Below are 16,013 nucleotides of genomic sequence, written 5' to 3'. Positions count from 1 at the left end.
CCCCATATCTAATGTCTCCTGTCATTCTTTTGGCACAGCCAATCACTCTGTATTTCCTTACGTGGAATTTCAGTAATTCCATGGAGTTTTGAAAACATTTTATCTAAGACTAATTTGAAAGGACAATGTGAAAAGGTGAAAAATATAATAAAATGATTGTATTTATACCTTTTATAGTAGCAGCCCCTTTCCAAAGCACGTCACAAAATCAGAACAAGTGAACTAAGTCCAGCTAAAAATTTGCCTTTCAGCTGGATTCACAGGCCCAAAAGGACTCCAAGCTGCTTAATTAATAGGATATTACATTTCCCTTGGGCTCATATTTTTAGAAAGCTCTATTTGCCTGAAAGCTACGATTAATTTCTTCCCTATTATTGTACATTTGCTGCAATTGTAAACATTTACCATCTAGCCAAAAATAAAATGAACTATCATGACATAAGAACAGCAAGTGAGGCTTACTTTCTAACTTTAGAGTCTGCCTTTCAATATTTTTCCTCTCTTCAAAGGGAGAGGAAAAATCTCTTCTAATTAAGAACAGTTGAATCCTCTTATGATTGGCATATCACAGTAGAAACAAATGTGACAAATGATTGTCCTACTTTTTTATTTAGATTTTTAATATATGCTTTCATTGACATCCTCTGGGATCATTTACAACATTAAAAACAAGAACAAAAAGTCAACTTAAAAGCAGAACACCTCACATGAAAACAAATCTCAAACCCCTAACTCACACCACATATTCAGAAAAAGCTTCAGCAAATAAATAGATCCTGCAACACGTCCAAATCACAGAGTGAGAGAGAGAAAAAAGCAGTTCTTCCTAAGTCTAACTGAGGAAGCCCATTCCCGAGATGAGGATTCTCCAATGTTCCTCTGCTGTTTTACCCCATAAACATCAAATCTGGGAATTAGTAGCTGGAGTTTCCCAGCTGCTCTTCCAAGCTGACAGAACAGAGGCACTCTGGACTAACCCAGGAGCTAACAGCAATACACAGTCTTAGTGTATATTATGAAGAGATGACAGGAAGGACTAATTATTAGAACACTGGCCTGGGACTGGCTGAGACATGGATTTCCTATGTGACCTCAGGCAAGTCATAATCTATACTGTGCTTCAGATCCCAATCTATAAAATGGAGATAATAGGATTGTTGTGAGGATAAAATCCATTAATGCCTGGGAGATGTTCAGATACTAGTGATGAAGGACCTCAATAGATAGCGACTGCTTAGTTGAGGTTTTAAAACAGTTTGTTATTCATCTGATTCTCACAACCAAGCTCTCAAACTTTTTCTACACCAGACTGCTCAAGTGTATGCCCTCATTAGAGAAGATTTTATTTTAATTTAAAGTTGGAAGGTAACTGGATAAACTGACTTACGGAGTCCTATGCTATAACTGATCCCCTCTTCATTATAAAAGAGAATGAAACACTGAAAAGAGGATGGATATAAGCCGCAGGCTGCCACTTTATATCAAGTTATGGCAGCAACTCCCTCTCCAAAACTACCAGGCATTATGAGTCTACTGCAGGGAAAACCAGCCTCAAGTCAAACTAGCAATGGGAAAGGAAGTTGGCTGACCTTAGCCTAAACCCATAAATCTGGTCTACGGGATCCAACTGAATGCAACCACTCTCCCTCTGTGAGGATGAAAGAGGATACGGACAAGGGGTGCTTGAGCCTGGGCTAGAGTTAGGACTTGCCCTGCTCGGCAAACCAGTAGAGTCAATGCCAGAAACCTCCCGCGTCCCATGCTCATGGTTACCTCGGAAAACAGCTGCTTTAAAAATCCCTTACCTGCACTGGACACTATCTGCAAGTGTTTTACTTAGCTTCACTTCTCTGATTATTTGGATATTCTTACCTTCTCTAGCAGATTTTGAAGCTTAGTTACAGCAATTTAATAGTGTTCGTATATTTGATCCACACTAGCAAATCTGTCTTTCTGTGTATCCTTGTTATAGCTGTCAACTTCCTTTCATTCCCTTTGGATCCAAGTGACAAGCTAGTTGTGGCTTGTGTTGCTACTATACAATTATTTATTCTCCTTTGTATAGATACTGGAGCATGATTTCATTATTAACAAAGTGCTACAATAAAGAATAAAAATAGTTTCAGCCCTAAGCAAATTCAAATACACCTCTACCCCGATATAACGCGACCCAATAGAACACGAATTCGGATATAACGCAGTAAAGCAGTGCTCTGGGGGGGTGGGGCTGCGCGCTCCGGCGGATCAAAGCAAGTTCGATATAACGCGGTTTCACCTATAATGCGGTAAGATTTTTTGGCTCCTGAGAACAGCGTTATATCGGGGTAGAGGTGTAGCTACATTCTAAACCCCTCATAAAAGAGAATATCAAATGGAAGCAGCATGGATTAACCTTGCAGTAGCAAAAATAACAGTGGGAATTTTTCCAAGGCTTTGCAAAATTAATTTGTTATACAAAATTTTCCTGCCATAACACTCTATAGTCTGCCATCTTGACTGCAAAGAAAATGTTCTCTTTGTAAAAAAAACCCGACTACACATGCACCAATTATCAGAGGCACCATACATAAAATAAAAGTTAGGCACAAAACCTTACATTTATATTTTCCAGTTGTGAAAAAGCATAAATAAATGAAATGTATAGAGTTTCAGGTCCTTGTGCACATAGAACTTGGTACACTAAGAATCTATACAGCTGTTCAGAATTTAGTGACTACAAGCTTGGCAAGAAAATGTATCAGATGAAAAGTACATTATGGGACAAATCCTGGTCCTACTGAAGTCTATGGCAAAACTCCCAAAAACTTCAGAGGGGAAAAGATTTTGTCCAAAATGCACGTGAAAGATCTGTCTAAAGTACATCTAAAGAAATTAAAGTTTTGTCTATACAGGGACACTCAAGAAAATTAATCCAAATTATCTAAAGGTGTGATTTTAAAGTGAATAAGTTTAATTGCAGTAAACCCATGTGGGACATACTCATTCAGAAGTGAAGTGGCCTTAATTTGATTTAACCTTAATTGGCTAAATTGAATTAAATTCACTTTAATTTTGAACTCACTTTAAATTCACACATTTAGGTAATTTGGATTAATTTTCCAGAATGTCCCCATGAAGACAAGCCATTAGATAATTGACTTCCCCATATGTAAACACATTTATTGTGCATCAATTCAGGATTACGGTGACCATTTACACTTAAATTTAAATCCATGAATGATGGGTGAAAATGTTGTACCTTAAAAATACAATAGCATTATTCCAATAGGTGCATACCTAAGGAAACATAAGAATGGCCAAACTTGGTCAGATCAATGGTCCATCTAAGCCCAGTGTCCTGTCTCTGAACAGTGGCCAATGCCAGGTGCTTCAGAGAGAATGATCCATCCCGTTGCCCATTCTAGCAATCAGAGGCTAGGGACACTTCAGAGCATAGTTTTGCATCCTTGCCCATCCTGGCTAATAGCCATTGATGGACTCATCCTCCATGAATGTAGCTAGTTCCTTTTGAACCCTGTTATAGTCATGGCCTTCACAACATCCTCTGACAGAGTTCCACAGGTTGACTGTGCATTGGGTGAAGAAATACTTCCTTTTGTTTTAAATCTGCTGCCTATTAATTTCATTGGGTGACCCCTAGTTCTTGTGTTATGTGAAGGAGTAAATAACACTTCTTTATTCACTTTCTCCACACCAGTCATGGTTTTATAGACCTCTATCATATCCCCCCCCTTAATCATCTCTTTTCCATGATTAAAAGTCCCAGTCTTATTAATCTCTCCTCATATGGAAGCTAATCATTTTTGTTGCCCTTTTCTGTACCTTTTCTAATACCAATACATCTCTACCCCTATATAACGCTGTCCTTGGGAGCCAAAAAATCTTACCGCATTATAGGTGAAACCGCGTTATATCGAACTTGCTTTGATCGCCAGAGTGCGCAGCCCCGCCCCCCCGGAGCACTGCTTTACCCAGTTATATCCGAATTTGTGTTATATTGGGTCACGTTATATCGGGGTAGAGGTGTATATCTTTTTTGAGCTTGGGGCGATCAGATCTGCATGCAGTATTCAAGATGTGGGTGCACCATGGATTTATAAAGAGGCATTATGATATTTTCTGTCTCATTATCTATCCCTTTCTTAATGATTCCCAACATTCTGTTAGCTTTTTTGACTGAATAAATGTTTTCAGAGAACTATCCACAATGACTCCAAGATCTCTTTCTTGAGTTGTAACAACTAATTTAGACCCCATCATTTCATATGTAGAGTTGGGATGTTTTCCAATGTGCATTACTTTGCATTTATCAACATAAAATTTCATCTGCCATTTTGTTGCCCAGTCACCCGGTTTTCTGAGATCCCTTTGTAACTTCACAATTTACTTTGGACTTAACGATCTTGAGTAGTTTTGTATCATCTGCAAATTTTGCCACCTCATTGACAAGACATGACTTGCATAATTTCTGCAATGGTAAGTTTCTTTTTCTTTAAAATACATTGTACTGACTGGTATTTCTAATGCAATAGTTTGTTCAACAGAAGGCTGGTTCTCTCTAAAGAGACAATTTAAAAAACATTAAAAATCCAAATGAGCTTTATCTGTGTTGAGGAGATCCCAATAGCAGCAGCATGGTTAAGTCTGAACTGAGTTTTGAAGTTAAACGGCTTTAACCACCACTTTTGTTTTTGATAAAGACAAAAATGTTCATCCCGGAATTTATACCATTGACTCTGGGGTATGGATTTAACTATCTGAATAGTATGGAATAAATTCATTCCACATTTTTGGAGTTCAAAGCATTCCAAGAGAACTCCTTTTGAAAATTTTCCAAGGGCTGTCCAACTTTTGTCCAAATTCCCCCAGCTTAATGATGGAGAAAGTCAGAAAGCTGAAGGAACATATTTATAGATGTTCACAGCATCTTGTGCACAAGCTAGTTTCGAAATAGATCCAATAAGGAATTCATACAGATTTTTCATGATAACTGTTTTGTATTTACATTGTAGAAACTGATGATAAAAATGTTCATCACTGAAGGAAGCTTTTCATATTTAATATATTATGACCCATGTCCTAGGTTATTTCTTGAGTCGAGAGCACTGGAAGCACCTCCCCAAAGGAATCCCAAGTTCTATTATGTAGGCACCTTTTCAAAAGTTTTACATTAAACATATATATGCACATATACACACAATTTATGCATCTCTACACACAAATATATGTAACCTCTTACACCTATTTTAGAAAGTACCACTAAGGGGTATTAATATAATATCTGAAAGGTGTTGACTTTACTGTAGTAAAACCATATCCAGGGGTCAAGGATTCAAAGAAATTAGATGAGGAATGGAAGGTTAAATTAACTCTGATGTGTAGGGTGTGCAGAAGATTCTGTACTATTAGCAATCCATAGTAGGGCTGCATCATGTCTGGGCACTGGGGACCTGTGCATTCTGCAGAGGGTGTCATTGGGATTGAGACATAGGTTATTAAAACATATCTAAATTACATATAATAATAATGGTGTTAGTATGTGCCTCATGGCTAATTTCTCTTAATATAATTAAACAATTCAAAAGACAAGAGCAACCCTAGTCAGGACTGCAGCACAGTCATTAATGTGTTCCATGCTTGTCAAATCTGAGCGAGGGCTTAGCGGCACCTGTGTACTAACACACTGCAGAACAAGGCTATATTCCTAAGTCGGCAAGCTAGAGAGAGCTACAATGGTTGTGTCTAGCACCCCAAATAAAGAATACCTTCTGCTTACTACCCGAGTCCTGTCTCTTCTTCATTGTCAGGGATACTACAAGGGCCATAATGCAGAAACAAGTGAACAATCCTGGCGACTAGATCTAAAATTCAGCTGGACCCAGGTCTAAATAAAAACCATTTAACTTACCAAACAGAATACCAGGGGGTTACATACATTTATTTTTTTCCATGTAACAATTGATTAGTTTTGAAAAAATTCCCATTTTTAATACTTTTAATTCCACCTTTCATTTAAAAAAAATCACTAAAAGGACAACCCACAAAAAATACAATCTGTATCTGCTCTATATTTACAGATAACTGGTCACTATTAAGGCACAGATTTAAAACTAACATTTTAATCTAGCAAGTCAAATATTTTGTGCATAATACAACATTGACAACACTGTATATTGCATTGTCATATTCCCTTCATGAAATTAAAAGAAGTGAGAAAAATGTTTTCCAGTGTGTGTTTTTTTTGTGTGCAGCCCTACTGAAAATAATGTTATTACTGGGAAATTCTTCACTTTGGTAATAGATGATATAAGCACTGCTCAGCAAAAGACCACATCAACTTAATATTGTAAGAATTTCAGCTTCCAGATATAATACTGTCAAACCGCATGTTATGTATTTATGAAAAAAATGAAAGAAAGTGACATGTGGAGTTTTTGCTGAAGTAAAATGTTGAAACTTAAAAAAAATTACACAAACTAAGTAGGCAAATGTCTAAGTGGATTTGCTAAAGATTCAATCTAATTTTAAAATATTATGTAAAACTAAACACACAAGTTCATATAAGACTTGATTTTCAAACCTAGGTCTTGCAAGCCCACAAGTGCTCAACTTTGAACAAGTGAGTAGTCTCATGTCAATGGGACTACTCACAAGTATAAAAATAAGCAGAAGAGTAATTATTTCCAGGATCAGCGTTTTAAGCTCTCATAGTTGTTTGATAAAGTTGAGCGTGCCTGAATTATACGCAAGTATCCGATATGTTCATAGACTTTGGGCACAACTTTGTTGCTTACAGCTCTGTGCTTGCAAACTGCATTGTCCTGCAACATTAAACACTGAAAGAGTTAGCTGTTATTTTATTTGCAGTGAAAGTTATTTCACTATACACCATTAAGTGGATATGGCTGAACTCCATACTGAGCAGTTAATTTTTGCTAATTGCAACAGGTCATTTTATTACTGCTTCATCATCTAAGTCCTCAAAGCAATTACCTCTTAAAAATTCCCTTTGTGTGCAAATTTCTCATCAACTGATTTTTTTTCTCACCTTAGAAGATGTATACACAGAAAGTGTCAAAACTATTTCTCACCCCATTTTTGCATAAAAACCAACTACTGTAAATGGTTATTCTAATGTCTTCTGTTAAGAGCACTTGACAGTGGTTTATGTCCATCTTAAAAGGCTTGTACACTGAACATAAATAATACATTACAGTACAAGTAAGTCACAATATTTCCTAGGGGAATGCTTTTCAACAAATTAATGTTTGGAAATGTCATATTTCATTGCAGAAAAAGAGGCACTTTATGATTTCCTTCATTACATGAGAACCCTTCATCAATCCATAACAAGACATCTGAAAAGACACAGAAATAGTATTGCCAGATTTTTTGGACTTTCACAGTATGAGAATGCAATAGTTCGCTCTAGCCATTTATAACATGGACTCTTTGTTGAATACAACTTCTTTCAAAAATAGTTCATCTTGGAGTTCTAAACACTTCCATAGCTGACAATCACAAATCTAAATTAAACAAAAGAGATGCTATTACAGCTATTTCATGTATGTTGCTTAATTGCTGCACGCATAGTCATGTAAGTAATATGCTTCACATAATAAATGGCAACAGTGCTGTCTTGTCAAATTAGATTAGTTGTCTGTTTAATCAAACTGGTGGCCCAAAGCTCTAGTTTGATGAATGCCTTTCATTTTCTACCATAAATATTTAGTAGATCTCAGTTTAAACTGATGCATATTGTAAGGTGTATAGAATCTAAAAAGAAAAGTTTTATATAAATAGATGTCCTTTAGTGGCAGTATACTAAAAATAGGCCTTTGATTTGAAAGAACCATTAAAATCAGTTTTAGCATTACAGGCAGCAGTTAAATATGACAACTGCAAAGGGTTAATATTGCAAGGTCCATTTTGGTCTTTCATTGCATCTGTTACAGTGAACTAGTTTCATTGTAAGCAGATCTAGGCTGCTTCATAAAGAGATAATAGGACTGGTCCACTTGCAAGTGGTTTGATTTTGCAACTTTTCCTCAGATATTTATACATATATAAAAAAATCTACATAAAGACTGATTCCTAGTACCATTATAGTGAGGAGATTTGACTATTGCAGGATCACCTGACAAAATTTGATTAGTGCCAATACAATATTTTATATGGAAATGAAAGAGAAAAATAATTCCCACAGGATAAGAAAACAGAACATGTAAAGTGCAGAAAGACCTCAATAATTATTTTAAGCAGTACCAGAAAATTCCATCTTGATAAAACCAAAAGTTAAGCTCTCTGGCATCCCAGCTCTTCATTTTTCCTTCATTCAACAAAGTAAAAATTCAGTGCATACATTATAGTTATAGGTAATAAAATACTAAACAAAGAACCCTATATTATTATTATTGCAAATGCTGTCCAATCTACAAGAGTAAAACATAATCCACATTTGGTGTTCTGAAAAATGACAGACAAGTGTCTTCTCTCTCTCTCGCGCTCTCTTTTTTTTTTTTTTTTGGCACAAGTACTCGTGCAGACAAAATGCTTTGGTCCTTGATACCCAAACTCCCAAAGTGCAGAGGGTGGTGTGCAGTGAAAGCTGTCCACAGGATTGGCAAGTCCATCTTTACAATTCACTTTGTGAGCCACAATTTAGTGCTACCAGCGACCACTGACACTAGCAATGTCCGAGTGATACTGACGTGGCAGTCTTCCACTAGCTCCACCTTCCAGGAATGAGGCACGTACATTTGATGGATCAAATAGCTTTCTTCGGTTTTTATTCAGTTCTACATGGAAAACAGCACATTTGGATTTTAATATTGGGAGCTGATTCAGGAGCAAAACTACTCTAAATAATGCAATTTCATTATAACATTAGAAGTGGGGAACCATAGCTCCAACTGAAAACTGCAAAGGGAGTTTAGAGAAACAGACATTACCCGAGTTGGTATTTGGTCAGGACACTAAGAATGCCGTGAAATGCTATCAAGAATTATTGTTCAGGCGAAACACAGGGTAATTGTCATAATTTGCTGGAATTCTGAATTCAATGATGGTGCCACGCTAGTACTTTGATGCAGCGGAGGGCCATATTTATTTCCGGGCAGGTGAAGTTTGAAATTAATCCTCTTATTTGAGGGGTTTCTAGGATTAAACATAATGCCTCAAGAGATAATATTTTGCCAAAATCATTTGTACACAAATTCTAAACAAAAAGGCAAAACCATCCTAAAAGTGATGAAATGATCCCAGCTGGAGTGCTTAAAAAATCCTGTTCAAAGCCTGCAAATTCTTCACAGAAAGGAATGCATTATGTGCACATCACATACTGAGCAGCATGTGCACATTATATAATCTGATGTAACAGAGCATGTTGTATACTAACTATAAATAACTGAAGTTGGAAAAATTTATTTCCCCAAAGCACATTGGTTATTTTTTAACACATTAGTAATGTTTTTATAATAAGGACCTGCCACCTCCAATATAGGGGCCATTATTCAGATCTATGTATAAACTTCTCAGTAGAGTCATCACTCATACAAAGTACTTTTTCCAGTCCCTTGTTATAGTGAACAATTTTCTCCATTACAGGTATAATCTTTGCTGCCAGTGATTCAGACAGACTTTTGATGAGTTCTACTGTTCATCTGAATACATTATTCATTTACCCTCTTTAAGCCATAATTTGAAATGCATTCATGAATGACATCAGCAAATTAAAAAAAAATAAATCTGTCATGCTCCACAAAATATCAGAAGAAAGCTTACAATCTTGAATGTAAAAAGATTCACCGCCAAGGAAAACAGGAATCTCAAACATAATTCTATGCAAAATATGAAATGAAACCTTATGCCATTCCAGTCCCTTGAACAAGTTCAAGTTGGTCACTGCTATCCTGTTGTGTATCTTCAAGAGTGGTACTTTGATTTTCCTTTATTGTAGTAAGATATAAGACATTTTAATTACAGCTGGTTGGAAAAAAAATCCGACAAACCATTTTTTCATCAGAATTTGTCCATTTGTTGAAACGGAAATGTTTCGCACAGATTGTTCAACTCAGCTGAAGTTCCTACAGACATTAGGACAGGCCTGTCAGGCAGGTTTCCATCGCATACCTGCCTGTTTACCTACCAGCTCACTTTCCTGGCTCCTAAGCAGCCAGCCTGGTGAGCTGATAGGGAGATGAGAGCATGGAAGTCTTGGCTCTCAATCTTACTGCTGCTTGGTAAGCAGAGTTCCCAGGAGCCCCAGGTTCAGGACAGTGTGCCAGACGGACTGTCTCGGAGTCAGTGTCCCCAAGCTCTATTCCCTTTTACAGGCAATTTTGAAATTTTTCTTTGAAAACCGTTGCAAAATGGAATTGGCTTTCTCTGCTCAGCTCTAATTTTAATAGTACAATACAACACTATGCAGCTAGAATCCTATTTGTTGTGTGGAAGGTATACAGTCCTTACAGTGTCTCAAAATTTAAAAACTGCCTTTTTATTACAAGGAGTGGCTGGTAAGATATGCTCTCTGTGGGTCAGATTGTCTGTCCGATACAGTTCCTTTGAGCTGCTCTAATGACTATGCAAACCAAAACAATTCAACTGAGCAAGGGAAAAAGTACAGTATATTTTTAAATCATGACATTTATAATCATGTATATGTTAAATGCTTTTTATTCACCTGAGATTGCAAGCAGCATTTTCCGTCTGGCACCAAAAGTAGTAATTCCTAGCTCTTTCAAATCTTGATCTGTGAGAGTAAGGAAGGTCTGAAGGTCAATCTATGAACAAAAACAAAGCAAATTAAAATGGGTAATTTACACAACATACAAATCCACAGTCTATAGGAAACCATTTTCTTCCTGTATTGAGAATTACTCCCCACAAACTATTAGCCATAAGTGTAGTGCTGATAGCTTCTTAAAAAAAAAAAAAAAAAAAAGTTACCTTTAACTTTTTTCTTTACATTTATTCTACAAACTCATTTTATTATGCCTATAACACCAACAATTACCAAATTCCAATCAATGACAGTTGGTTAAAATTAAAATGTCAGAAAAATGAGGAAAAAGGGAAATAGACATCAGAAATGTCATATATGCAGCAACCCTTGACTACACAGATAACTGCTTGTTTTAGTACTATGTATTTAAGACAAATAGAGATTAAAAAGTAAAGGTATCATTTTTACAGAAGCATGTAAGATTATGTTGATTAAATGATACTTAATTGCACACATAAGAGTCTATTTTCCCAAATTACTGTAAATGTAAATGGGAATCTCAGATCCAATCATCGATCTCTATAGAAGGAAAGTTTATTTCAAACATAATTATTAATATTAACAGCAATAAATCACAACAGAATGTGGGCTAGCAGACCATGGGTGAGTGCCCCCTTTAAGTGAATTCAAGGACATAGCCTTTCACAACACATCTTGTGTGTGCACAAATATCTTTATTAACAAATACCATGCTTAAGTTCAATGTTATTAATATGTCAAGATAATTTAGTGGAAACCTGTTTAGGTAGGTGTACTAAGGATTGAGAATGGTCATTTCTAAATTGAAGGACTGAATAGCTTTGACAGAATTGTCAGTGAAAATACTGCAGCTAGGAGAGAGAGTGATTTCATTCAGGAAGTACACAAAGGGTTGTAAAATGCCTCTTAAAAAGACTGACCTCTTGTTGTTGGAATACATCAGTGTATTTGCCCAAACCGAGTTTACTGAACAGCTCAGGCAGATCAGACCCCTTAAACAAACTGTTCAGGTTACAGCCATTGCTTCCTGTCAGCGAGGAAATGCAATCCATGTAATTACTGCTGCTGAGATAATGTTCAGCTGAAAGGCAAAAAGGATGTACACTTGACGTTTCAATCACTTCAAACAGCATGTTTTAATCGCCAAATTACCTCAAATTCTATTGTTAGGTGGAATATTCCATTCAGTTGTTTAGTAGAACAGCAATCTGTAGAAACCAGCTGAATTTCAAATGAACTTTTTGTTAATTAAACTCTAGTGGCCATTTTCAGAATATACCTTGTTATTATTGATTAGGGCATGAAGGAGAATGAAAAGGACACAGGAATGTATTTTAAAGCACATTTAAGGCTTTAAGGATTAAGCTGTATTTAAGGCTGTACCTTAATTAACTTTAATGGGGATGGGGCTCAGAGCTTAATATACATAAAGGCGGAGAGAGAATCAGGTCTCTATTCCCCTCCCCCAGTCTATCCAATGCTGGAGAAGACAACTGCACATGAACCTCTTCCCTGTCTCCACAGCCCCCCATACAAATGTAAGCAGCTCCTTTAGGTTTCGTTGGGGATGGAATCCTGGAGTTTCTTCTGCGAAAGATAGCCAGGTAATCTAGCAACTACGCCACTTTTTGTTTGTTTGTTAAAATAGTAGATCTGGGAATATTTGGACTACCTGAATAAATATCACATTCCCCAAAACTACATTAAAAATCCATGAAGGTTGCCAAGTCAAGCACTCAAAACTTAGTAAATACCACAATTACAGTTGTACAAACTTAATTTGGTCCCCTTTGTGTACATGAATTATGATATAGTCTTTACACATTAACATGCCATTTTTTCTACTCGGTGCACAGAATGGTCAGCTTTTCAATATTTCTTTTTGCACTCATTATTCAGCATGTGGTCTCACGGTGTATAGTTATTTACTGCACACCATCCAAATCCTGCACTAAATGCGGAATTATTAATTTCTACCTGGGCTTTTCTATGATGGCTTCATCGTAGCATCTTAGTGCTTTACAGACATTACCCTGAGAGAGGAGGTGGTTATATTATTCTCATTTTACACACAAGAAACAGGCGATGAAGACCCAAAGTGTCAACTATATTTGCGTGCCCAATTTGAGAAGCCTAGTGCCTGATTTTTCAGCACACTTTATAGTACTTTAAATGTTCAAAACACAGCTCCCATCAACTTTAGCTCAGCACTTCTGCAAATCAGAGCCCCAGATGTCTCAAACTCGATACCCAGAAAATGATAAAGACAAATGGCCACATGCAGAAAATTGGGCAAGTCATGTAAACCAGAATTTTTACATTACCACTTTGTCTCTCTCATTTTCTGGCTATCCAATCTGAGACACCTGAAATCTGATTTGCAGACATGCTGAGCACTCATAACTGCAACTAAAGTTGATTGGAGCTGCGTTCTGAACATAACGTGTAATAAAAATTCCATCATGTGGAACTATATTGACCCCCATATGGGTCATGAGCAGGGAGACCCACAGCATAGTCCTCTACCACTTGAGCTGATAAGTGTAACAGGAAGCAGTAGAAGGCTGTTATCTTCTATGTGGGCCTCCTACTAGAGGGCGATGAGACACATTGCCAGTGGCTTTCACAGCTATTTGCTAGATAGCAGAGGAATAATGAGACTCAAGAATCCTGTGTTCAATTGTAAGTTCTGTATGGAATATATTAGTAATTATAGATCCTTCTGCCCAGGCCCTGCAGTACCTTCCTGGTTCTCTTCTGCTCTTACTTCCTTACCTACTGCTTCTTCCACACCCTGCTCCTGTCCATGGCCCCCACTATCCTGTCTCCGCTTACAGCTTCTATCCCCTCCCCTGCACCAACTTGGCTCCTGCCTCTATTCATCCCCTATGCTCCTGCCTCTTTTAGTCTCTCACTTCCTACAGCTCCTGAGGCAGACACCCGGCATGGAGAATTTCAGACAGAACAATTTAAATTTGGCTAAGTTATAAACAATTGAAAACAAGGTCCATTAGTACCAGTGTTGCCTGTAACAAAGGAGCTGGATCCATGTGATGCACACCCTAGCACATAGCAGTTTAGCTCACAGGCAAAGTGTGAAATCACATCCCCTTGCATTACCATAGTTATTTTTATATGCCATTAATTTCACTGAGCTGTTATCTCCGGAGGCCATAGGCCCTGCCCCAGGGCTGATGTCAGAGTGAGGAGAGCGAAATGAAATGACTCCCTCAGCTAGACTGGCTGCTGCCTCCTGAAGACTTACCTGGCTATAAAAAGTAGAACGCTTTAGCGCTCAGTGATTCTTTGTTTTCTTATCTACTGAATTGTGAATGTATTTTAGAAAAGGTAAGTTGGAACCTTAGATAATTTTACTAGATGGGCCCAAGTTTTTGAAGATTTGTACAATGTGTCAAAATTCTTAAATTCTACTAGTAAAAGTGAGGAATTAAAATTACACTTCAAGTTTGTAGATCTCAAACAGCACAATCGAGTACACACAGTTATTGTACCCTTTTCGTCACCTATTGACCATAAAAGGCTTATCAGCCAAGTGTGGGGAAGAAAGGATATTTTTTTAAATCAAAACAAAAAGTACATTTTTGCAGATGTTTCAGGCTCTGAGAAAGGAGCTATGGCTTCTATGGACTGAGCAGCTTTTAGACTTAAAGGTTAGTGTCTTATTAAAGTTTAAGAAAGGATTAAAATGCATTTATTTTATCATTCTGATTACACTAGGACCTCCCTGTGTAAACAACTGACTTCTAGACACTAGGTGAGCTTGATACTGAAGATAGACTATGAAGCTCATTTTTATTATGTTCACTGTAGAAATACCATATGCAGTAATTCATCACTGTGTTAATACCATGTAAATGATTACAAATGCTAGGAAAGAGCAACAACATTTCCTTCTTTAAGTTAAACTATTTTCTCTAAAAATGTGCAATTCTTACTGAATGTATTATCAAATAAACCTGGGATTTAGGCGTTTTAGCACTGATTCAGGAAAACCATAATACAAAAAATAATTAAAACAAAAAACAGCAGAATATTTCTGTCCTCATCCTCCCCGACCCCAACAGTAATGAAACTTATTATAAATCAAAATCTCCCATTCTTCACTTTCTTGCTCCACTCCTTCCTCCCTCCTGGCAAAAAAAGATCAACCTAGAAGACAGACTAGTTGCAAACTGCTTTTGGGTATAAAACAATTTTCATAGAAAACTGGTTTAAAATCTGTTTAAAAAAATCTTTGTAAGATTTGCAGGTTGGATCCAAGGAAACAGGTGTCCAAGGTAATCTGCCAGGACCTACCAAATGTATTGGTGACCCTACTTAAAAATCAATATAATATGCCTTAAAATTCATCAAAGCGTGGCAGCTGGAAGAAGTCATAACTTTCATCAGGAAGCCTCCATCAGATTCAGCTAGTATTTTGCAGTATCTGGATAACACAGCAGAATCATGAGCGTCCAAGGATGAGCTCTTATAAACTCTGTTTTCATAGAAATTTTCACAGAAAAGACAGTAAGATAGCAGGGAGCTTAAAAAAAAAAAAAAAAAGGCTATACTATATCATTTACCTTAAACGTTTTACATTTGAATTGTTTTTTTTTTGTTTTTTTACATTTTATGTAGTATTATACAGATTTTTATTTACTTTGTACTTTTACAAACATAAAAAATCTTTAACATAATTAAGTATTTTCAATTCCTTAAAGTAAATACTTATTATTTTAAAAAATTCAGGACCTCAGGATTAAAGCAAAAAACTTAATCTTCCAAGTCCCATAATTGTATTCCCTGATGAAATGCACTGACAAGATATTACTTACTTGATTTGTTTTGTTTCCGCTTGGGGCTGCCAATTGACGAGACAAATTCACTGTGAACTGAGGGACCGATACCATTTCGATCTCTCCAGTTATCCGATTCACTACCACTTCCCAAATGTTCCCGACTGCTGGACCGTGAGAGAGACATCGATGAACCCTGCAAGAAACCACAAGGAAAATTACTTCAGAACAGAAGTGTTACATTGTGATTTGACAGTTCGTTTCTCTGAAGCAGCCCAGTTAACACGACAGCTTTTCAACAATTTTAAATATGCTGCCTGCAGTTAAATATGAACCAACTAATTATTACAATTTATGCATTTGACAGAACTGCTGTTTTTGTAATAAGTTTAAGCAGAAGTTACTTTTTAAAAAAAACACTAGCTTCATATCAAAATGCTCTATATTCT

At 36.7% G+C, this 16,013-nt stretch overlaps 1 protein-coding gene across 1 annotated transcript in view; it reads right to left on the bottom strand.

The window, feature by feature from the left end:
- Positions 1-5,917: 5,917 nt before the first annotated feature.
- BICC1 (BicC family RNA binding protein 1) overlaps positions 5,918-16,013 on the bottom strand; it is a 211,339-nt gene continuing 201,243 nt past the window's right edge. Inside the window, exons 18-21 of the mRNA XM_054034620.1 lie at positions 15,604-15,760; positions 11,686-11,846; positions 10,685-10,784; positions 5,918-8,798 (exon numbers count right to left, since the gene is read on the bottom strand). Coding sequence (XP_053890595.1) covers positions 8,668-8,798; positions 10,685-10,784; positions 11,686-11,846; positions 15,604-15,760 — 549 coding nt within the window. The 3' untranslated portion in view covers positions 5,918-8,667. The remainder of the gene's footprint in view (positions 8,799-10,684; positions 10,785-11,685; positions 11,847-15,603; positions 15,761-16,013) is intronic.

This window comes from Malaclemys terrapin, chromosome 7 (assembly GCF_027887155.1).
Source record: "Malaclemys terrapin pileata isolate rMalTer1 chromosome 7, rMalTer1.hap1, whole genome shotgun sequence".
Classification (NCBI taxonomy): Eukaryota; Metazoa; Chordata; order Testudines; family Emydidae; genus Malaclemys; species Malaclemys terrapin.
The sequence above is the reverse complement of the archived record's forward strand: the minus strand, read 5'-3'. Positions and strand labels throughout refer to the sequence as shown.